General features: G+C 36.4%; 1 protein-coding gene across 5 annotated transcripts in view; it reads right to left on the minus strand.

The window, feature by feature from the left end:
* Positions 1–24,747, minus strand: part of FRMD4A (FERM domain containing 4A) — an 818,993-nt gene that overhangs the window by 135,664 nt on the left and 658,582 nt on the right. For all 5 annotated transcript variants that reach the window (XM_053716492.1, XM_053716495.1, XM_053716493.1 and 2 more), the window contains exons 8-10: positions 5,644–5,727; positions 2,968–3,033; positions 1,244–1,301 (exon numbers count right to left, since the gene is read on the minus strand). In XM_053716492.1, the coding sequence (XP_053572467.1) occupies positions 1,244–1,301; positions 2,968–3,033; positions 5,644–5,727 (208 nt within the window). The remainder of the gene's footprint in view (positions 1–1,243; positions 1,302–2,967; positions 3,034–5,643; positions 5,728–24,747) is intronic.

The raw sequence follows: 24,747 nt of genomic DNA on the forward strand, positions 1-24,747 counted from the left end.
TAGGAACAATTTAAAGGGGAGAACGTTTTTGGGTGAACTGAAGGATGGTTGAAATAAAATACTAGTACAGCACCTTGTTAAAAGCTAAATTGTTTAGTAATAATATGTGTTGTAATTGCTGTTATAATATATTAGGTTGCCATTTCCACCAGACAGGTCAGATGTTATATACATGTAAATGTATCCTTTGTGTGATTGGCTGATGTACATACTGCAGTACACAAACTTATATTCCTGTTTTAAAATTTAAGTAAAAAAACATGGTTTGCAGTGTTTGTACTCATATTATTGTCCCTGTTCAGTGTGTATGTATGTACAGTATGTGTATTTTAGCTGGATACATGTCTTATTGTCAATACTATCTGCTAGATATATAGTTCAATCTCATGCTTCACATTTGTATTTCATTATCCCCTGGGTGAAAGGTTTTTATGCTGTTTCCTGAGTAGCAATGATGTTTTAGGAGCAACGGAACACTTAAATGCTAACTCAGAGTTCACTGTCAACAGTAATCATCCACAGAGGACTCAATCGTCAAATCATACATCTAGCAAAGATTATCATTCATTTTAAATGGACTCTCATAAAGAGATTAGATCAGCAATGAAGCAAAAGTGTACTATGATACAGCTATTGTAAAAAAAAAAAAAAAAAAAAAAATATATATATATATATATATACATATATACATATACATATACATAGAGGTGTAAAAATATCACTATATCACTAGTTAGGTGTTAAAACTTACTAGCCCAGAGGGAAAAAGTTACTAGTCCAATCAATGTTAAAAATAGGAAAAAAGTAAAAAGATTGAACTTGTCTGCAGTAATTTCTTACTCGTTTGGGACTAGTGGTAATTTCAAACCCTATACATTTTCAACAATAATGCAATGCTATATGTGAATTTCATATTAATGGGTATTTACTAACAAGGAACAGCAGTGGAGATACTCAGCAGACTGGAAAGTTATGTAAAGTGTTTGTATTCTGAATACACCAAAGGAATTAGTAAATAAAGGAAAAAATAAGATAATTTAACTTCATCTCTGACCTGATACATTTTGCACAAAGAAGCAGTAAATATATTATTTCAGTCCCTCATACACAGAGTTGCTTTTCCAGCCCTTACATCTGTGTAACCTTTGCTTCTCAGTGGAATTGCTATCTCACATACTTTCAGAATACATCACAGAATTTCCGCCTGCTGGAGCGTTCAGTGACCTTTACTCGCACAACTCACCTTGACTGCATAGTAATGCACTCCGTATGTTGGAAGAGACTCCGCAATACTCATGTAACTGAAACAGAGTACAAAGTATACATAATTACAAGGCTCCGTTATTATAAACATAATGATGTGTTAGATAAGCTCATACAGTATCTACAAGCTACACATTTAGGAGAACATTTGCAATGTTAAAGGGACAGTAAAGTCAAAATTAAACTTTCACGATTTAGATAGAACATGTCATTTTAAACAACTTTCTAATTTACTTCTATTATCTAATTTGATTTGTGCTCTTGGTATCCTTTATTGAAAAGCATAGGCTCAAGAGCAGCAGAGCACTTCTGGGAGCTAGCTTCTGATTGGTGGCCGCACATATATGCCTTCTATCATTGAATCACTCGTTGTATTCAGCTAGCTCCCAGTAATACATTGATGCTCCTTCAACAAAGGATACCAAAATAATGAAGGGAATGTGAGAATATAAGTAAATTGGAAAGTTGTTTAAAATTCAATGTTCTGTGAGAACCATGAAATATTTTTGGGGGGTTTCATGTTCCTTTAAAAACAAAAAAGCTGAACTTTTTTTATTTTAACTAAACTGTGATTATTGTACACAACATTTTACTTGTGTTTCTTAATGACTTTATAAAGCCGCCTTTAATTTAAATGAATTTTGATGGAGATAATGTTACCTGAGGTTAATAAAAATGTAATACATAGTATATAGGAAGGGTTAGAGGTAGGGCAACATTTAGATTATAACAGTTTTCAAGCTGATATCTTTGTGAACCGCAATATCCTAAGCATTGCTATTCTGACAGCAACATTTCAGAAGTAAGCTGGCTTTTTCACCCTAAAACTAACTTCTGAACAAACCATCTCCACAAAGGGACAACTGATTATGATCTGAGCAGAAAGAACCAAGGGGGGTCAGGCATGTCAATTTTGCAACATGTGCAAGAGTTCACAGTGTATACACTAATTGGCTAATGGCTGTCACATGATACAGGGTGGTGGCAAATTACCCCTTAAAGTTAATGTAAATTTAGATGATAAAGTGCCCAGTTTTTAAAAATTTGATTAAAAACAGGGGCACTTTAATTCATCAAAATTTACATTTTACTTGTGTTCTGAAAATACTTACCTTTTAATCTTGACAGCCGTGGCATCGCTTCCCCTACCCATCGCAAAGCCTCTTCCAGGGTCTAAAATGAGGAAACCAGCTTCCTCCAATCACAGTGTTGAATCAAACACTGATTTTCCCGGGGGGAAGCCGTGATTGCAGGATGACCCATCCGTCATTTCTGACGTATGAAGAGGCTTGCGACGACCGGGGGAATCGCTGGAGCGGCTGTCAAGATTAAAAGGTAAGTATTTTCACAACACGAATGAAATGTAAATTTTGATGAATTAAAGTGCCCCTGTTTTTAATCAGATTTTTAAAAACTGGTCACTTTATCATCAAAATTTACCTTCACTTTAACTGGTCTTTCTATGGGGGTGAGTTTTTCAATAGTACATTCTCGCAGCTGGAGGGAGGGTCTAATAGCGCAGTCTTGCTGCGCTATTATACCCAGACAATCCCTTAACGACCAGAACAAATCTACTGCTCATTTCAAATTCAGAGTAAGGTCTATAGAAGGGTAGGTAGGTTGATTTACCAAAGAGGGCAAATATACATTTAATTCTAATACCATACAAAAACAAAAACCAATACATTATTATGGGCTACTTACTTTACAATAGCTTGTCCTCTGCTTTGGCCACTCAGTTTCTTGTAATGTTCTATTACTCTGTCCTCACTGAGAAATGAAAAAAATAAATCATCTCATAATGATAATTTATATAATTGAAGAACATTTTAGTCTGATCTGATAAGGAAAATAAATACATATTTAATCAGTGAAACGTAAAATTAAACTTTCATGATTCAGAAAGTGCAAGTGACTTTAATCAACTTTCTAATTTACTTATTTAAACATGTTAATAGTTTAAGCATTTAAGAAAGGTTAAGCTAAAACAGTTACATTTTGAACCTAGCAGGAAGTGCATGTTTGTGCACAGTCTGTAAAATAAAAGCTCACTGGCCTTAAAACTCCGACACAAAATTTGATAAGAGAATTCAATTAAAACTGTATGTTCTATCTGAAGCAGGAAATTAAAAAATTGTGTTTCATGTCCCTTTAAGGTAGGGAAGGAAAGCAACAAATTCATGCACGGACAGACACCCAGCATTTCTGAATCAAATGAAAAACCGTCACTATCTTGTCAGCTGTTCCTTCGCTAGCTGCTGCGCTGTTAATAGTCAAAGGCAGCTGTGAAAATTCCTTGTCCAGGACTGTACCACCTGCCAATATAAAGGCTACAGGAAGACTAACGTCTGCCAACATCCTACTCTCCTGCCCTCGGTGCAGTGATAACATAAATCCTGCTTGATAAATAGCACATGCACATAAAAACAAAGCTCTGGTGCCAGTAACACTGGTGTGACACATCTGTGGGTATGGTCACAGGGTCATGATTCAGCAATAAAACTGCAATAAATTGGTTATTGATAGAGCAGCAATAGGAGATTTTTTTAGAAGGTATCATAACTCTTTGCACTTGGATATGGGTGAAGAGGGCTCAGTGACATGTGAGTTGCTCCTTTAAAGTGAGTGGGGTAAAGTAATTATTCCCATGGCAACCAAATTGTTTATAAGTTACTCTAAAAGTAAAGGGCCTTACTAGGCAAATTACCTGTGTCCCCTAGTTCAGGTCCTTCCTTATGGACCTAACAAGTATCCTGGTATCAAGTACCACCCTCAGTGGGTATATGTGCTACCCATACATATAGGTAAATTGAGATGAAGGGGAACAATTCTAGTGATACAATCACATGCTGTTATTTGATAGAACATGTCATTGTATCACTAGTGATGCTGCAACCCTATGTGTTTATCTCCCGCAAACAGATTAAACACATAGTTAAAATGACTCTTGGAAGCCCCAGAGCACTGCTGATCCAGAAACTGCCACTAGTCCTATCAGCAATGCTAGTGCATAGCTGGGCTGTGCAGCTTGCACTGCTGACTGGATCAGCAGCGGTTTCCATTCGGGACTGGCAGTGCTCTGTGGAACTTGAGCAGAACTGTATGTGTTTAATTGGGTTGTGGTGGTTAAACACATAGGGTTGCATTGTCACTATAAAGACCTTTTAATTAAAAAAAAATCAAGAGCAGAAAATGATAACCACCTTTATCCTTGTTAAGCTATTTTATGGCAGCCTGACAATGCTATTAGAATATTAATATTGTTACTCTCCATGCTCACAATGTCCTTTTAACCCTTGGGCTGCCAAAGAGGGATACAGTAAATTGCATCACAATGCACTGTAGCCCACCTGGAAGCCTAGAGGTTAACAACAAATGGTAAAACAAGAGAGAATGGAGCTCGATAAAGTGACATATATTTACTGTCTCCTTTATTTCCATTTCATTTTTTTAAACAAACTAACTATAACTGTGTTTAACCCTGGCTAAGGGGTTAAAGTCACTTACCAGAGGCATCCCCATGCTGCTGGAGTGATATACATGCATATGCTTAAAGATACAGTATACTGTAAAATGGGTTTTCCCTTAAAGGGATACTAAACCCATTTTTTTCTTTAATGATTCAGATAGAGCAGGCAATTTTAAGCAATTTTATAACTTACTCCTATTATCAATTTTTCTTCGTTTTCTTGCTGTCTTTATTTGAAAAGCGGGAATGTAAAGCTTATGAGCCCTGGGTAGAGCTTGCTGATTGGTTTAGCACCTGGGTAGAGTTTGCTGATTGGTGGCTAAATGTAGATACCAATAAGCAAGCGCTAACCAGGGTCTGAACCAAAAATGGACCGGCTCCTACACTTTACATTTCTGTTTTTAACATAAAGATAACAAGAGAATGAACCACAGCCTATTGAAATGGGTTGAGCTTGCAGGTAAAAATGAGATCTCATTATATCATCAATGTGTGTACACACGCATGCTTCATTATCTTATATATGTTTGTAAACCAAAGCCTAATACTTAGAGAGCACGATGGAAACTTATAATTGTATTAGTTACCTCTTCTACAACCCGCTAAGAGTGTAATTACTTTGTTGGTTTTGTTTACATTGCTTGTTTAGCCTTGTAAACATCCAGTATAGGTGGGGATACCACTGGCTAAATCAGCTATTTAAAATGCTGAAATAAGGCTAAAGAGCTAATTGTAAACAATTTAATACACTCTAGCAGGTAAATGGATCATTGGGAACAAATTAGATGGGAGAATTTTTTTGGTAAACTGTCCCTTTAAATCACCAGCCATATTCTCATCTCATGGCTGTGTTTTGTCACTACAATGCCTCTTTAAATGTATTCTATGTTATTAGTAACTTGTGACCTTACCAGTAAGCCAAGGAAGGGTGCTCCTTAAGGGCCTGTGTTGGAAGTGCTGGCAGCTTCTTTAAGTCTGTTCTTGTAAGTTCATCACTAAATGGATAGAAGTCAAAAAGAAGAGATCATAATACAAAACAAAGCCACGTTTCACTTGCACCTCTGGCTAATTCCTGCCGCACTGCATGTGCCACATTCCAACCCAAAATATCAAACTTCATCTGACACTTTCAAAAAGAATATTCATATAATATTTATACCCTGGTTTAATGAAAGGATTTAACATAAATTGCAAACTAAATTTTATATTTTCTTTTGAAGGCTTTTTCTTTCTCTCTGTTTTAAATCACACAAGGCACCAATAAGCCAACAATTTATACTGTACTCTGTATGTGCCCTCTTCTGAATTACTCAAACTGGGCAGGTGCATTTTTTATTAGGTGGGTGCATTACTTAATGCATGAGATCACACACTCAGCACAAATATATTGTACTTTAAAAGTGCTTAAGTGCAATCAGTAGCGCTTCTATCATTGCATTCTATTGAGAGTCTAGGGTGCGTTAACACCTGTATGTCAGCAAGGGTGCGCTAAATTCCTCAAATAATAGACTTCTATGGGGACTCATAGTAAAACTCATGTTGGATATCGCTTAATAGCTGAACCGATGATGCGCTAAGCAAATAGTGCACAAGTAGTGGAGTTATTCTTGTAGTTCCCTTCTATTATATTATAGTACTCAGAAGGAGGCACAAAAGATAGTCAACATCGGGGAATTACGGATAACAACTTGAACTGCGCATGCTTGTCATTACATAATTGCATTCCACACATTCCTTTCAAACATATGTGGAGTGCAATTACGTAATTGTGAGCATGCGCAGGTCGAGGTAGCAGATCTCGACAAGGTAGCTATTTTCGCCAGAATACCGGCCAGCAGATCAGGTCAAAATGCATGTTCCCTGCAACACTGGTTGCTACCTCCACAGCTTCCCTGAACTTTTTACATAAACTGTAACATAAACATTTTAGCTTTCTTTCATGCACAGTTACAAAGGGCAGCAACAATTGCTCTTAGTTAACCATCCAATGTCTTCTGCAGCTCATGATGTCCCTGCCGAAAACTGATGATGACATCATTAGCTACATCCAATAAATGAAAAAAGGAACTAGTGGGGAGCTCAGATAAATAAAACATAACTTTTGTTTGTACAAAAACAACTAAATAAAATAGCTTGCTAGTACTATGAAGTTATAGAGTCTGTTACCAACAGCTACATCCCCAATTATATCATCAGAGGCTTCTTACCTCACTGGGAGGTGCACAAGACAGCGAATTGATAAATATGAGATCTTTATATATGGCCTAGAAGCCAAATATCACCAATGTTTTTTGCACAACAAACGGTTACTGAATGGGATGGGGCCATAGAAAGACAGCATTTGGCAGCCGATAAGAACCAGAAGGTCCATGGTCTCTGTCCATACAAAAAGAGTATGTAAGCTGTTTAAATATAAATTAAAATTAGCAGAGGAAAATGATTTTTTGTGTAAACTGCTGAAAACATGGCCACACCTTTTGCAATGTGAAAAAAAGGCTAATTTAGCATATCTATTTTAAAATATTTTTCTAGATGCAAAGATAAAGTTCACATGTCTTAAAGGGACACTGAACCCAAGTGTCTTCTTTCATGATTCAGACAGAGCATGCAATTTTAAGCAACTTTCTAATGTACTCTTATTATCAATTTTTCTTTGTTCTCTTGTTATTTTTATTTGAAAAAGCAGACATCTAAGCTTTTTTTTTTGGTTGAGGATTCTCTGGACAGCACTTTCTTTATGGGTGAATGAATTTATCCACCAATCAGCAAGGACAACTCAGGTCGTACACCAAAAATGGGCCGGCATCTAAACTTACATTCTTGCATTTCAAATAAAGATACCAAGAGAATGAAGACAATTTGATAATAGGAGAAAATTAGAAAGTTGCTTAAAATGTCATGCTCTATCTGAATCACGAAAAAAAACATTTGGGTTCAGTGTCCCTTTAATCATATCAGATGTGAAATATACTGCTCAAGGCAATATAGAGTGCTCCAGTTTCACTAAGAAGTGTGAAAAAAAGCAAATTTTTACAATGTTGTGTTCTGTTCTTAAATGGTCATGTAACCCCCCCCCCCCCGCAAAAAAAATGTTCTGGTTTTGCAAAGAATAATATCCAACATGCAGATGCCTCAGAGCAATTAATTAATCTTCTCTTCCAAACTAACACTGTTTACGTTTCTCATTTGTGACTAATTATTATACTTAGCCAATGGCTGAGTCTACACACTGCGTAAACGAGCACAGATCACATGACGCTAAGGCTGTCACCTTTTCTGCCGACCATGCTCAATAGCATAAATTTGCATAAATAACTATGCAGCATAAATTAGGAATTAAATCTGCTGGAAGAAGTTTGACCATGATAGCATCTTTATTTCTATATTTAATTTTTATATTCAATTTTGACCTGAACCTTAAAAATACCAGTCATGATGGTAAAGTACCAGATGAGTGGGAACTCTACATGACAAAAATAAAGTTCAGTGTTATCTAACTTTGTTTCCATGGGAGCAGGCTGGGCGTGCACAAACGAAACACTGTTACGGTGCATAGGTTTAGGAGCGAGCATGATCTAAGTTTTTGAAGGTGCGGTATGGAGCCCTAACAAAAAATTTATTGGGTAAGATTTTCTTCATAATATTAAATAATTCTTTAAATAAAAAAGCATATTTGATTAGGAGTTTTTATTGTGTAGCGATATACACTTTGTGACATATCTCAGTTTTATGTCCCTTTAATTAAAGGGACAATCTATTCTACACCTTGGTCATCTTAAAGTCGTACCTTCAACTTTTCTATATCATGCAGCAGGAATGGTAAAAAAAAGTTATTTTAAAATGAATATTGTTTCTGGCCACTTTGAAATGGCTGCCAAGCTCCGATAACTGATGACTAAGTTGTAGACTTTCCCTTTAATTGATGGGGCTTTTGTGCTTAATGATTTAAATAGCATTGCAGAACTTTCTGTGCTACCGATCAGTTCTTCTGCTTCACTATTTTCCCTGGCACTTTATTATTTAAGGGTCGCAGCTCTGCTAACTGTATTTTGGACCTATTACTATAAAGAAAAAAATGTCAATTATATTTTTTTTCAAAATGACTAACGGAGCCAAGAAAAACACCGAAATCCTAAAAAAAAAGAAAGCAGCAAATGAAATTTTTATAGTAATTTCCTTCTTATTTTGCAGTACATGAGAATAGATTTTTCGTGTATAAAATGTTTTTGTTTTTTCGTTACAGAAACCGCACACAGTTAAAGTTTGCAACAAATCAGACATGAGTTAACCGTCACGATGAGACAAAAGACATCTTTGTAGAACGTTTGTGCTTCCCTGTGTGACACAAAAGCTTTCTTAATGTCTCTTTTGTTTCCTTAAATAATACAGTGCAATTATTAAAGAGGTGACATTATAGTCTCATCCATTAGTTATTATTTTACTTTATGTACACACAATAAAACATTAAATACTGACTTATCTTGCTGAAGAGCTTTTGATGTAGCTGTGACTGGTGAAATCTAAGGAATTTGCTTTTCCTTTTATCTTCGTTGAGAACCTGCTTTAGTCTAAAAATGAGTTAATAGGACAGTAAACCTCTTGTAATTACAAGAGATTTGCGTTGTGCTGATATAGAGTAAAAGCCAAATCTATTTTTTTTAAGCAAATTTATTTTTTTGCCTTTTTTTTGGAGGAGCCAATTTGACAACAAGGTTATCTACAGTCATAATGTTAGACTAAAGTACATTATTTTGCAGTTATTATCAGTTAAAGCCAATTAAGGACATATATGTAGCAGGGTTAGCCTTGATGAGCCAGAAGTAGGGATTTGAAATTTGAAGAATTAGAAAATACTCAATTTTCAAAGTATATTGCTAAGTTGCTTCATTACACGTAACTGAACATTTTATATAAAAATCTCCAGGGGCTTAAGGTCCCTTTAAAGGGACAGTCAACATAAAAATGTTATTGTTTAAAAAAATAGATAATTACCCATACCCCAGCTTTGCCCAACAAACATGTTTATATCAACATACATTATAACCTTTAAACCTCTAAATTTCTGTATGTTTCTAAGTCCCTAAAGACAGCCCCATGATCACATGCTTTTGTATTTGCTTTTCACATCAGGGGAAGCTAGTTCATGTGAGCCATATAGATAACATTGTGCTGACGCCCGTGGATTCTAACAACACAGCACTAATTGGCTTAAATGCAAGTCAATAGATAAAGTCATGTGATCAGGGGCCGTAGGAAGATGCTTAGATACAAGATAAACACAAAGGTAAAAAGTATATTAATATAACTGTGTTTTCTTTACAAAACTGGGGAATGGGTAATAAAGGGATTATCTATCTTTTAAAACAATAAAAACATTTTGAGTTGACTGTCCCTTTAAGGATTATTAAAACCAGCCATCCATCTTACTTTTGGAGTTGCATCCATAAAAAATGGCTTTGCAAAGATAATTTCAACATCCACGGATTGAACTACTACAAGTTGTCATGTGTCCTTTTCATACTACTTGCCCTGCAACTTCATGTTGGGCCCCCCAAAAGTAACTCAGTAGAAAGCAAAAGTATTAATATACATTCTGCTCTGTATAATTAATATAGACAGACAGATCGATAGACAGATGGACCTACAACCTGCACTAATAAAAGGCTCCCCTGCATTAGGATTGTAAACATTCTGCACACAACTATGTATAGAATGGCTGTTATGGGCCCCCTCCAGTTCTTGGGCCCTGGTGCACCTGCTGCACTAATGGTAGCTCCGCCCCTGGTTCAGAGTGATTATACCTATGTCTTTAGCTCTACGCGTGCAGAGTACTGCTGTAGGTATAGCAAAAGATATATGCTTGAATAAATTAGAACAATGTTCTTTTAAGAGACAGTATACACCAATTCTCATATAGCTGCATGTAATAGACATTACTATAAAGACTATGCGCAGATACGGATATAAAAATCCAGTATAAAACCTTTTAAAAATGTACTTAGAGGCTCACAGTTTAGCACTGTTGATGAGGTTAGTCTGGGACACACAGTAAAAGGGGCTGGGAAAATGATAAGAGCAGACACGTCCCCTCCTTCCCTGCATATGAAAAAACAGATAACAAACAGGAGCCAACAGGAGTCTGTAAACACATGTATACATCTGATACTGTGGGGCTTGGTTAGGAGTCTGAAAATCAGCACAATGTTCTTAAAAAATAAGTAAAACTATACATTGTTACAAAAACACTCCCAGATGGGCTATATAAATAGATCATCTACAAAACATTTATGCAAAGAAAAATCTACTGTACAATGTCCCTTTAAACTAAAAAATTAAATAAATAAAAATCTTCCATATGTAAGAACAACAGACAGTTGAATATGTCAAAAAGCTTACTGTGCATCTGACACACTGGCCTCTGTACCCATAGCCAGTGTCATTAAAAACTATTTGCAATATACTTTCATTATTTATTTTGCCTGCTTTTGCACAGAAAGATGTAGTATATTCCACATGGTGAATGCTTGTTCCGTGAGGGAGGTCATTAAATCTGTTCCTACTTGGCTGCGGTAAAATAAAGCATATAATAAAATACTAAAGTGTGTTAAAGTGAGACTTTTCAAGCATTATTTCACTGGACTACAAAAAAATGTAGTTTGCAAACAAAATTAGTTTTAAAAAGGACACAAAAGTCAAAATTAATCTTTTATAATTTAGATAGAGCATACAATTAGAAAGAAAACACTCCAATTTTCTTCCATTATCAAAATGTGCACCGTTTTTTATAAACACACTTTCTGTGGCTCAAGTTCCTACTGAGCATGTGCAAGAGTGCACAGTATATACATACATGCATTTTGTGATTGGATGATGGCTGTCACATGATACAGAGGGAGGGATAATGGGATTAACTTTGCCAGAAAAAAAAGCACTACTCACTTTAAATAGTTATTAAATTATATTGTTTGCTAAATGTATAACAGTGTTAAAAGCAAATCTTGAAAACATGCTGCCATATATTGTCTAAACACATGTACACTCCTGAGCCTACTTACCTGCTTTTCAACAAAAGATACCAAAAGAATAAAGTCAATTTGCTAATAGAAGTCCCTTTAATGCTTTATAGATCTGCTGGACACATCAATCTTTGCAAGTGAAGCAGTTTATATATACTTGAAGAATGAACTATATATAATATTTTTCTGTATTGCATAAAGAACGTACCATTTATTTTTACGTCTAAAGCTGTAGATCATGGTGCGATCGACAAGCAGATCTCTCATATAAAGCAAGGATTCTTCTGCATTTAAATACCTGCAAACGTCTGTTTTACATCACTGTGACTTCTTCCCTAACAGCAAACTACTATGGACGTACAGAGTAAACTACTACTAGATATGAATGATTTCATTATTTGGTAAAAAGCTTAGCTCTCATGCAGTTTTGTGTACTGTTTAGAGATGGCTCATTCCCAAAAAGCAGGTGAATGCCCTACTTAAAACATCTGCGCGCCCTGCTCTGTTTGAATGTTTATGCAATCTGAAACAAGTTTCTTGGAAACAAGTGAACTGTGTTTTTTCTCTCCTTGTAAATCGTACTAAATTGCTCATATGCGGATGTCTCTTTCATCTCTCAGCTTGCACCTTCGCTTCACAAACTATAGCATTGTGTTTCCAGGTTTGTAGGGCCAACAAGGTTGAATTTGTTTAGACAGTTTATGGACTGTCACTGGGTGTCAGATCATAATATTTGTATATAACGGTTTATATTAGGCATATTGTAAAAAGCCCAACATGTTAAAGGGGCAGCAGCATATTAAAGGGACATTCTATGTGAATTTGAAATGCACAAAAGCTTTAGTAAATAGCTTATGGCTTCAAAGAGGTGTCCAAGATATTTCCCTATTAGCAAATGTAAATGATCTTTATTTCTACAGTATAAAGCAACTTAAAAGGACTTGCAAGATTAAAACAATAGTGTAAGGGACTTTCTCATTTAAATTAGTATATATATATATCTTATGCAAATGTCCTTTTTTGGAAACAGCTGAAGGTCCTTATAATCCTCGGATGCTTTAAACTACATTTTGAATGTACATTTCTATTCATTACATCATTGGCTCTGAATTGGGTGCTCATGGAGCCAGCAGAAGTGTGTATTGTGTCAATGCCTTAAAGGGACATAAAAGTGCAAAAGGAAAAAAAAAGTTTTGTATTATTGCACTGTTGTTTGCATATCAATATGTGACAATCCCAGCAAAGGGGTTGAATGTACATTTAAAGGAATACATTTCTGATTCAGACAGAGCATACCATTAAAAAAAAAAAGTTTCCAGTTTACTTCTATTATCAAATTTGCTTTGTTCTAATGGTATTCTTTGTTGAAGAGATACCTATGTAGGTGTCTGGAACACTATGTGACAGGAAATAGTGCTGCCATCTAGTGTTTTTGCAAATTGATAACATTCTTGTAAAACTGCTGCAGAAATGGGCCGGCTCCTAAGCATACGTGTCTGCTTTTCCACAAAAAATATCAAAAGAACGAAGAAAAATTGATAATGGAAGTAATTAAGAAAATTGTTTAAAATCACATGCTCTATGAATCATAAACATTTTTGGGGGTTTTCATATCCCTTTACTGTCAGCTCCACAGCATCTAACTCCCAGTAGTGCATTTCTGCGTCTAAGCACACCTAGGTGTGTTTTTCAACAAAAGGATATCAAGAGAACAAAGTAAACTTGATAATAGAGGTAAACTTTTTACAATTACATGCTTTGTCTGAAACATGAAAGTTTAATTTTGACGTTCATATCTCTTTAATTTGTGTCATACAACCCCAGACTCTCTGAGGAGCTGTGGTGTTTGTCTGAATGCTGGTGCATGAGGCATATGTGCATATGCCACTGAAACAGTGATAGATTTAAGTAGAAGCATTTCCTTCTAATGGATATATATTGCAGACATGGTTCTATTAAAAACTGAAATACACTCATGCACATTTCAGTTTTTATCCTTACATGCATTTATATTTAGTTAGTTACAATGAAATCATTGCTTTTCCTTGATAATTTGTTCATACAGAAATATAAAACTTTTCTTTATCATTTTAAGCAACTTTCTTATTTACTTATATTATAATTTTTTCTTCATTCTCTTGATATCTTTATTTGAAAAAGCACGAATGTGAGTATAGGAGCCGGACCATTTTTGATTCAGACCTGGGCAGCGCTTTCTGATTGGTGTCTAAATGTAGCCACCAATCAGCAAGTGCTACCCAAATTCTGAACCAAAAATGGGCCTGCTCCTAAGTTTCCATTCAAATAAAGATACCAAGAGAACAAAGAAAATTTGATAATGGGAGTAAATTAGAAAGTTGCCTAAAATTGGGCCAAAAGTATCAATATCTTTTGTGTGGCCACTATTATTTTCCAGCACTGCCTTAAAGTCAAGGTCAATTTTGACGAATTAGTGCGCGGTTTTTAATAAAACTATTTAAAACAAGGGCACTTTAATTCATAAAAATTGACATTTCAAGTGCTTTCTTCAAAAACTTACCTTTATATCCTGAAAGCTGCTCCATCGATTCCCCCGGCCGTCGGAAGCCTCTGCTTAAGTCAGAAATGACGATTCCGGCTTCCTCCAATCACGGCGTTCCCCCTGGGGGGATCATGGCCTGAGGGTATGCCGTGATTGGATGAAACCGGATTCATCATTTTGGACCCGTGAAGAGGGCTTGCGACGGACGGAGGAAGCGCTGCAGCGGCTCTCAGGATTAAAAGGTAAGTTTTTGAAGAAAATGCTTAAAATGTAAATTTTGATGAATTAAATACCCTTGTTTTTAATAGGATTATTAAAAACCGGGCACTAATTCATCAAAATCACTTAATCATCACTTTAACCCTCTTGGGCATGGAGTTCACCAGAGCTTCACAGGTTGCCACTGGAGTCATCTTCCACTCCTCCATGACAACATCACGGAGCTGGTGGATGTTAGAGACCTTGCACTCCCCCACCTTCCGTTTGAGGATGCCCCACAGATACTCAATAGGGTTTAGGTCTGGAGATGCTTGGCCAGTCCATCACCTTTACCCTCAGCTTCTTTAGCAAGGCAGTGGTTGTCTTGGAGGTGTGTTTGGGGTCGTTATCATTTTGGAATACTGCCCTGCGGAACCAGTCTCTGTAGGGAGGGGATCATGGTCTGCTTCAGTATGTCACAGTACATGTTGGCATTCATGGTTCCCTCAATAAACTGTAGCTCCCCAGTGCTGGCAGCACTCATGCAGGCCCAGACCATGAGACTCCAACCACCATGCTTGACTGTAGGCAAGACACACTTGTCTTTGTACTCCTCACCTGGTTGCCGCCACACATGCTTGATACCAACTGAACCAAATAACTTTATCTTCATCTCATCGGACCATAGGACATGGTACCAGTAATCCATGTCCTTAGGCTGCTTGTCTTCAGCAAACTGTTTGCTGGCTTTCTTGTGCATCATCTTTAGAAGAGTGTGCGGCGTATGGTCTGAGCACTGACAGGCTGACCCCCCACCCCTTCAACTTCAGCAGCAATGCTGGCAGCACTCATACGTCTATTTCCCAAAGACAACCTCTGGATATGATGCTGAGCACGTGCACTCAACTTCTTTGGTCGACCATGTCAAGGCACTGAGTAGAACCTGTCGTGTGAGAACACTGTATGGTCTTGCCCCCTGTGCTGCAGCTCAGTTTCAGGGTCTTCTTATAGCCTAGGCCATCTTTATGTAGAGCAACAATTCTTTTTTTAAGATCCTCAGAGAGTTCTTTGCCATGAGGTACCATGTTGAACTTCCAGTGACCAGTATAGTACCAGTGTGAGAGTGATAACACCAACTTCAACACACCTGCTCCCCATTCACACCTGAGACCTTGTAACACTAATGAGCCACATGACACCGGGGAGGGAAAATGGCTAATTGGGCCCAATTTGTACATTTCCACTTAGGGGTGTACTCACTTTTGTTGCCAACGGTTTAGATATTAATGGCTGTGTGTTGAGTTATTTTGAGGGGACAGCAAATTTACACTGTTATACAGGCTGTACACTCACTACTTTACATTGTAGCAGTGTAATTTCTTCAGTGTTGTCACATGAAAAGATATAATAAAATATTTAGAAAAATGTGAGGGATGTACTCACTTTTGTGAGATACTGTATATATATATAAATTAATTTATCCATAAACATTTCTAACACCCTGACTGCTGCTTCCTTAGGCTTCAAAGATTTAACACTGCAAGTTAATCATCTGGTTTAGCTACACAGTAAAGTTTGCTTTAACATGACAAGGTTCTAAAAGAATAATGTTCCACATCTCAGTGGGGGATTTGAAAAGCAGTTTGCTAGACCGTCTCTGTGGTTAGCTGACAGCAGCTGCATCGGTTTGTAAGCCTCAGCTGCCACTAACACGCACTACTCAGACATTTCTTGTAGAATTCACTTCTTCTAAGATTAATAAACCATTTTACATTAAGAAGATGATGCAAAACATATTCTAGTTGGTGGAAGACACTATATGACAGCATTTGTATTTATAATTCAATAACCACTCATTGCAGGAACCACACTACATGGGAATGTACATATAACTAAGAAAAAAAATAGATATTTATGGATCAATACATTATAATTTGAATGTTTGTAAATTGGTGTAGAACCCCCATCCTGCTGCAAAACTACCTACCAAGTCATCTAAACTAGTAATCCCCCACCAGATCCTATTGAGTTGGGTACATGAATAGCAGTTCACTATTACTCTGATTCATGGTAAAATAAATAGATACTTAAAATAAGGAAGACTAATAAAAAAACAAAAAAAAGGCACAAAAATGTTTTCCCTTAATGTGTTTCCAATTACTTTTTTTAACCAACTACAGAGTATAAAATGTATAAGAATTTGCTTTTTAAGGTTTATTTCTGTATAAGAAATAGCTGATTTTGTGTTTTGAAGCCACAACCTAATAAAATGGGTTGAGCTTGTAGGTATAATCTGTCCATAAACCAAAAGACCAATAGTTGTAGAGAACAATGGAAAATTAACATTTTATTACCTTATCTCTTCTATACCCCACTGGGAGGGTAATTTTGTCTGCTGGCTTTGTTTACACAAAACTTTCAGGATAGGTGGGGATACCACAGGCTAAATCAACTATTTCAAATGCCAATATAAGGGTAAAGGAAATACTTGTAAACAATTGAATACACTCCAGCAGGTAAACTGGATAATTGGGAACAAATTAAAGGGTGGAAATTGTTTGAGCAAACTGTCCCTTTAACACTAGAGGAAGGACGTGCTCCCAAGAGCTTACGATCTACATATGTATTTATATTTTTAGCTGTGGAGGCAAGTAACTCCAATTTAAAGGGAGAGTAAAGTAATATATTTTTATTTGTTGCCTCTAAAAGAGCATATTTTAAAAAGTTTAGTTTTTTTAACAAATTATCGGCTAGATTACGAGTTTTGCGGTAAGAGGGGTGCGGTGCTAACTTGCACATTATTGTCACTGCTCACTTACCTACATCACTGGTATTACAGGTTTTCAGAAACCCGGTGTTAAAAGACAAGAAGTGAGCGTAGAGCAAAATTTAGCTCTATACCGCACTCCAATACCAGCGCTGCTTAAATCAGCAGTGAGCTGGTTGTAGGTGCTTGTGCACGATTTCCCCATAGACATCAATGGGGAGAGCCAGCTGAAAAAAAGCCTAACACCTGCAAAAAAGCAGCGTAAAGCTCCGTAACGCAGCCCCATTAATTCTTATGGGGAAACAAAATTTGTTTACACCTAACACCCTAACATGAACCCCGAGTCTAAACACCCCTAATCTTACACTTATTAACCCCTAATCTGCCACCCCAGACATCGCCGACACCTACATTATACTTATTAACCCCTAATCTGCCACTCCGGACATCACCGCTACTATAATAAACATATTAACCCCTAAACCGCTGCACTCCCTCATCACAAACACTAGTTAAATATTATTAACCCCTAATCTGCCGCCCCTAACATGGCCGTCACCTACCTACATTTATTAACCCCTAATCTGCCGCCCCCACTATACTAAATTTATTAACCCCTAAACCTAAGTCTAACCCTACACCCACTAACTTAAATATAATTAAAATAAATCTAAATAAATATTACTATCATTACCTATATAATTCCTATTTAAAACTAAATACTTAACTGTAAAATAAACCCTAAGCTTGCTACAATATAACTTATAGTTACATTGTAGCTAGCTTAGGGTTTATTTTTATTTTACAGGCCAGTTTGTATTTATTTTAACTAGGTAGAATAGTTATTAAATAGTTATTAACTATTTACTAACTACCTAGTTAAAATAAATACAAATTTACCTGTAAAATAAAACCTAACCTAAGTTAAACTAACACCTAACACTACACTACAATTAAATAAATAACCTAAATTAAATACAATTACCTAAATTAAATAAAAAACAAAACACTAAATTACAAAAAAAACCCCCACTAAATTACACAAAATAAAAGAAGAAATTATCAGATATTTAAACTAATTACACCTAATCTAATAGCCCTATCAAAATAAAAAAAAGCCCCCCCAAAATAAAAAAAATCCTAGCCTAAACTAAACTACCAATAGCCCTTAAAAGGGCCTTTTGCGGGGCATTGCCCTAAAGAAATCAGCTCTTTTACCTGTAAAAAAAATACAAACAACCCCCAACAGTAAAACCCACCACCCACACAACCAACCCCCCAAATAAAAACCTAACTAAAAAAAACTAAGCCCCCCATTGCCCTGAAAAGGGCATTAGATGGGCATTGCCCTTAAAAGGGCATTTAGCTCTATTGCTGCCCAAACCCTAATCTAAAACTAAAACCCACCCAATAAACCCTTAAAAAAACCTAACACTAACCCCTGAATATCCACTTACAGTTTTGAAGAGCCGACATCCATCCTCAACGAAGCCGGGAGAAGTCCTCATCGAAGCGGCAAGAAGTCCTCAACGAAGCCGGGAGAAGTCTTCATCCAAGCCGGGAGAAGTGGTCCTCCAGACGGGCAGAAGTCTTCATCCAGACACTGAACCCAAATTTTTTCTTTCGTGATTCAGATAGAGCATGCAATTATAAGCTAATTTCTAATTTACTTCTATTATTACATTTTCTAAGCAAGAATGTAAGTTTAGATGCCGGCCCATTTTTGGTGAACAACCTAGGTTGTCCATGCTAATTGGACAGCACCAATAAACAAGTGCCGTCCATGGTTATTAACCAAAAATTTGCTGGCTCCTCAGCTTAGATGCCTTCTTTTTCAAATAAAGATAGCAAGAGAACGAAGAAAATTTGATAATACGAGTAAATTAGAAAGTTGCTTAAAATTGTATGCTCTATTTGAATCATGAAAGTAAAAAAGTGGGTTCCCTTTAACTATCCTGCACCCCACTGAGTTTAATTTCTTCTGCTGGCTGTGTTTACTTAGGCTATTCAATAGCTGATACTCCAGTATCAAAACTTTCAGTATAGGTTGGGAAACCACAAACTAAATCGGCTATGTCAAAGGCCAAAATAGGGGTAAAGGAGCTACTAGTAAACAATTTAATACACTCCAGCAAGTAAAATGGATCATTAAGAACAATTTAAATCAGAGACATTTTTTGGGTGAACTGTCCCTTTAAAGGTATACTATAACATTATTTTTCCCTTAATTTGTTTCGAATTACTTTTTTACCAGCTGCAGAGTAAAAAATGTATGAGATTTGCTTTTTTAAGGCTTATTTGTGTATATGAATTAGCTGATTTTGTGTTTTGAAGCCACAGCCTAATAAAACGGGTTGAGCTTGTAGATATAATCAGAGCTCATTACTTTATCACATTGTGTACCTGCTTCTTTATCTTATATCTGTTCATAAACCAATCACAAATACTTGGAGAGAACAATGGAAAATTATCATTTTATTACCTTATCGCTTCTATATCCCACTGGGATTGTAATTTCTTCTACTGGCTGTGTTAACACATCTTGGTCTTAAGGCCAAAAACTTTCAGGATGGGTGGGGATACCACAGGCTAAATAAACTAATTCAAAAGCCAATTTATGGTTAATGGAAATACTTGTAAACAATGTAATACACTCCAGCAGGTAAAGTGGATCATTGGGAACAAATTAAAGGGGAGAAAATATTTGAGTAAACTGTCCCTTTAACTATTAAACAACTTGCTTATTCTCTCAGTATCCTACAGTCTTCTGCAGTGAACCTGACCAATATATTTATTAATTCATTAGCAAATCCATGGCTGTCACAAACCCCAGCATCCCCATAGTCCTCTCCAGGGTTCACAGCCTGTATGCATTATTGAATTGCTATAGCTGCCTCCTCATGATGTATGAAAGAGCAATTTGAAACATATTACATTTATATTGATTTTTAACTAAAAGGAAATGGATGTTAATGCCTGCATCATCCCTAGAAGCAGATGGTTAAGAGCATTGTTTCTCAACCGCGGTCCTCAAATATCCCCAACAGGCCAGGTTTTCATTATAGCTGAACCAGTACACAGGTGAAATAATCAGCTGATGGGTGAGAGCAGGTTAGTAACTATGGTTACTGATCGGCGAATTACGTCCCCTATGCACTGGTTAAGCTATAATGAAAACCTGGCCTGTGGGGGTACTTGAGGAACGTGGTTGAGAAACACTAGTTTAGGGGATAGTAAGGAAAATACTCAACGCTCTATTGGTTGACAGGGACATGCTCCACAAGGGTAAAAATGTATTTCTTTAAGCACAGAAAATATCTGTTTTCCAAATATAAAGTAATGTTTTAAAAAAATGCCTAACATATTGCAACAACATAAAAAGTACTTGGAAATTCTTCAATTTCAGTTGTATTTCCCTATAAACTGACATTCTAGTGCAAAATAAACTACAGCATATTATTTTTGCACTACCGGACCTTTAGCTTTATGTATAATAATAATAATAATAATAATATTTAACAAAGGGGTTACATAGGTAACATCCCACTCGGAAGCCTCCGAGATTGTTGTTTCTGAGCAGGACACAGCCAGCAAACCAATCATCAGCAGTCACACAACCCCACCAATCACCAGATGTGTTCTGCTTTGGAGTGGGAAGGATTGTAGCGCCCATGCAGAACTTTTCCTATCCCTTTTCAGGGGGTTAAACAACATAAAGGTTGCGCAAATAGCGTAGTGAGCTGCGCGTGCGCAGTTGCACTTCAAGGCTAAGTCAGCTAATAGTTAGAAGCACGGGAGCATGCTGTAAGTAAATTACATAGGGCGCATGGTGAGGCTCCTATAATTATACTACTAGTATTCAATGTGCTTGTTGTGGGAGTCAATCTGAGTGGGTGGAGCTATGCAAACTATAAATAGGTGCAACTCTGCTGCAAAGTGTCCCTGGAATCTTTTTCAAATGTTGGCAAGGTGGAGCTAATAATAATAGTCCTCATCTATAAATGACATCATAATCCTGAGTGACAGTAATGGAAGAAAACAAATACCTAAAACAACAAATAAGATTAGGAAGAATTAAGGTAGTGTTTAAGGTGAGCCTGGTCTTTGTCACATTCCATAAACCTCTCTTTTGTAACACACTGGCCTGAGTTCTCTACTTGCTAATTCCAGGAAAGGCTTGTAAAGAATCTCTCACATATATATCACAAACTCACAACAATATTGCTCAACCCATTAACTTCTACAGAGTAAATTGCATTCTATTCAGATTCCACAAAAGTTTAGACTAAAACACAACATGCGTTGTTTTAATGGATATTATACACTAGATTTGTCTTTGCATAAATGTTTTGTAGATGATCTATGTATATAGCCTATACTTTATGTATATAGCCTATAGTTTTGCTTATTTTTAAATAACATTGTGCTGATTTTCAGACCCCAAAGTTTTAGAAGAATACTGATGTATACCTACTCCAGCTTGCACCTGTTTGTGTAAAGAAGGTTTGCTATAGAACGACTTGCACTGGGTGTTCCAGCTAACCTTTTCAACAGAGCTAAACTGGGAGCTTCTAAGAAAGTTTTTAAATGGTTTTATACTGGATTTTTAGATCAGTATCTGTACATATTATTCTTTATAGTAGTGTCTATTATATGCAGTTAAAGGGACAGTCTAGTCCAAAATAAACTTTCGTGATTCAGATAGAGAATGTAATTTTAAACAATTTTCCAATTTACTTTTATCACCAATTTTATTTTGTTCTCTTAATATTCTTAGTTGAATGCTAAACCTAGGAGGTTCATATGCTAATTTCTAAACCCTTGAAGGCCGCCTCTTCTCTCAGGGAATTTTGACAGTTTTTCAGCACTAGAGGGTGTTAGTTCATGTGTGTCATATAGATAACACTGTACTCACGCACGTGGAGTTCAGGTGAGCCAGCTCTGATTGGCTAAAATGCAAGTCTGTCAAAAGAACTGAAATAAGGGGGCAGTCTGCAGATGCTTAGATACAAGGTAATCACAGAGATAAAAAGTATATTTATATAACTGTGTTGGTTGTGCAAAACTAGGGAATGGGTAATAAAGGGATTATCTATCTTTTTAAACAATAAAAATTCTGGTGTAGACTGTCCCTTTAAATAAAAATTGGTGTATACAGTATACTGTCCCTTTAATATAATGTGAGCAAAACAATTAAAAGACCACAAAATACAGTGGAATTGCATAATTAACAAGTGTACATACAAATAAATGTTTTATTTAAAAAAAAAATGTTTTTTCTCCATTTGCGGTCCCCTGTGTCATGTGACAGCCATCAGCCAATCACAGACTAGTATACATATACCCTGTGAGCTTGAGCCTCAGAACGTGTATATACAAAAAGACTGATGCTATCTGAATCATTACAGTTTAATTTTGACTTTAGTGTCGCTTTAAAAGCCTGGGATACACTTTCAGATGTGTCACCTAACGGCCAGATTACAGTGTTTTGAATTCTACACTTTTTTTTAATTGTTCCTGCACTTATCTAACAGGTGGGGGAAGTGAGAAGAAAACATTTTTTTTATTTTTGTTGTTGTTGTGAGAAGGCCTTGTGAATTGTCTATCAGGAAATACCCTGGAAATCCACAGTGCTCTTTACTGATATGGAACAAATTTATACATTTATTTATAAACAGAACTTAAAACCAGACATAACTCAAAATTCAATCCTAATTTTAAAAGGAGACATTTTAAAGATTAAAAAAAGTTTTTTTTTTACAATTTGCTGCCCCCCTGTATCATGTGACAACCTTCAGCCAATTACAGACTCATATGTATATAATGTAAACTCTTGCACATGCTCAGTAGGAGGTAGTGCCTCAGAAAGTGTGGATATATAAAGGCATCATTTGATAATGGAAATACATTTGAAAGTCTCTTAAAGGGACATGAAACAAAATTATTATTTTTTATGATTCAGACAGAGAATACATTTTTAAACAACTTTCCAATTTAAATCTATTATCAAATTTACTTAATTATCTTGGTATTTTTTGTGGAAGGAGCAACAATGCCACTACTGGGAACAAGCTGAATACATGGGTGAGCCAATAACAAGAGGCATATATGTGCAGCCACCAATCAGCAGCTAGCTCCCAGTAGTGCATTCCTGCTCCATAAACTACCTGGGCATGCTTTTCAACAAAGGATACAACGTGAACAAAGCAAATGTGATAACAGAAGTAATTTGGAAATTTGTTGAAAATAGCATGCTCTATCTGAATCATAAAAGTTTAATTTAGCCGTTAATATCTATTTAAAGGGACAGTATACACCAATGTTCATATAACTGCATGTAATAGACACTACTATAAAGAATCCGCACAGATACTGATGTAAAAATCCAGTATAAAACCTTTTAAAAACTTACTTAGAAGCTCCCAATTTAGCACTGTTGATGAGGTTACAAAGAGACACCCAGTGAAAGGGGCTGAGAGCAGACCTTCCCCTCTCCTGCATATGAAAAGACCTTATATACAAACAGGAACAAGCTGGAGTCTGTATACATCAGTTTACATTTTAAACTTTGGGGCTTGGTTAGGAGTCGAAAATCAGCACAATGTTATTTAAAAATAAGCAAAACTATAGATTTTTACAAAAACACACCAGATGGGCTATATACATGGATCTACAAAGCATTTATACAAATAAAAATCTAGGGTATAATGTCCCTTTAAGGTGAAACTAACAGGAAGTGTCTGCATGCATCAGGTTATGGTACTCATTAAAGGGACACTGAACCCAAATTTTTTAATTCGTGGTTTAGATAGAGCATGCAATTTTAAGCAACTTTCTGATTTACTCCTTTTATCAATTTTTCTTCTTTCTCTTGCTATCTTTATTTGAAAAAGAAGGCTTCTAAGCTATTTTTTTTTGCTTCGGACCCTGGACAGCCCTTGTTTATTGGTGGGTGAACCTAGGTTGTTCACCATAAATGGGCCGGCATCTAAACTTACATTCTTGCTTTTCAAATAAAGATACCAAGAGAATAGGGCTGAAACAACTAATCGACTTAGTCCGGACTGGATTGTATGGAAAGGGAGGGGCCGAGGTGAGGGACTGGATTAAGTAACTTCCTGGGACCCAAGGGGAGATAAACCATTAGCTCTGTTTTTGTTTTATAATCTAAAGCCAAGCTCAGTCAGCTGTAAGCCCTTAAATTAGCAACTTCTTTACTCCTACAATATATGATCTATCCCTCTTTTTGGATAGTATACTGGAACTGGAGGGATACAATTATCATATAGGGAAGTTGGGAACGTTGTAGCTGCAGAATTGCATGCAGATTATATGTAGAATACAAACGCTTGAACTTCCTTTCAGGATCACTTCTCCCCAGTGTGACAGGAGCACAGCAAGTATAGTGACCCCAGGCTAGAGCAGACAGACGTCACCACATGACATCACTGAAGAAGTGTAGGACACAGCAGGTCTTAGGTCTGGTGCCCTGTATGTGGGCCTGGGCACGACT

This window comes from Bombina bombina, chromosome 6 (genome assembly GCF_027579735.1).
Source record: "Bombina bombina isolate aBomBom1 chromosome 6, aBomBom1.pri, whole genome shotgun sequence".
NCBI lineage: Eukaryota > Metazoa > Chordata > Amphibia > Anura > Bombinatoridae > Bombina > Bombina bombina.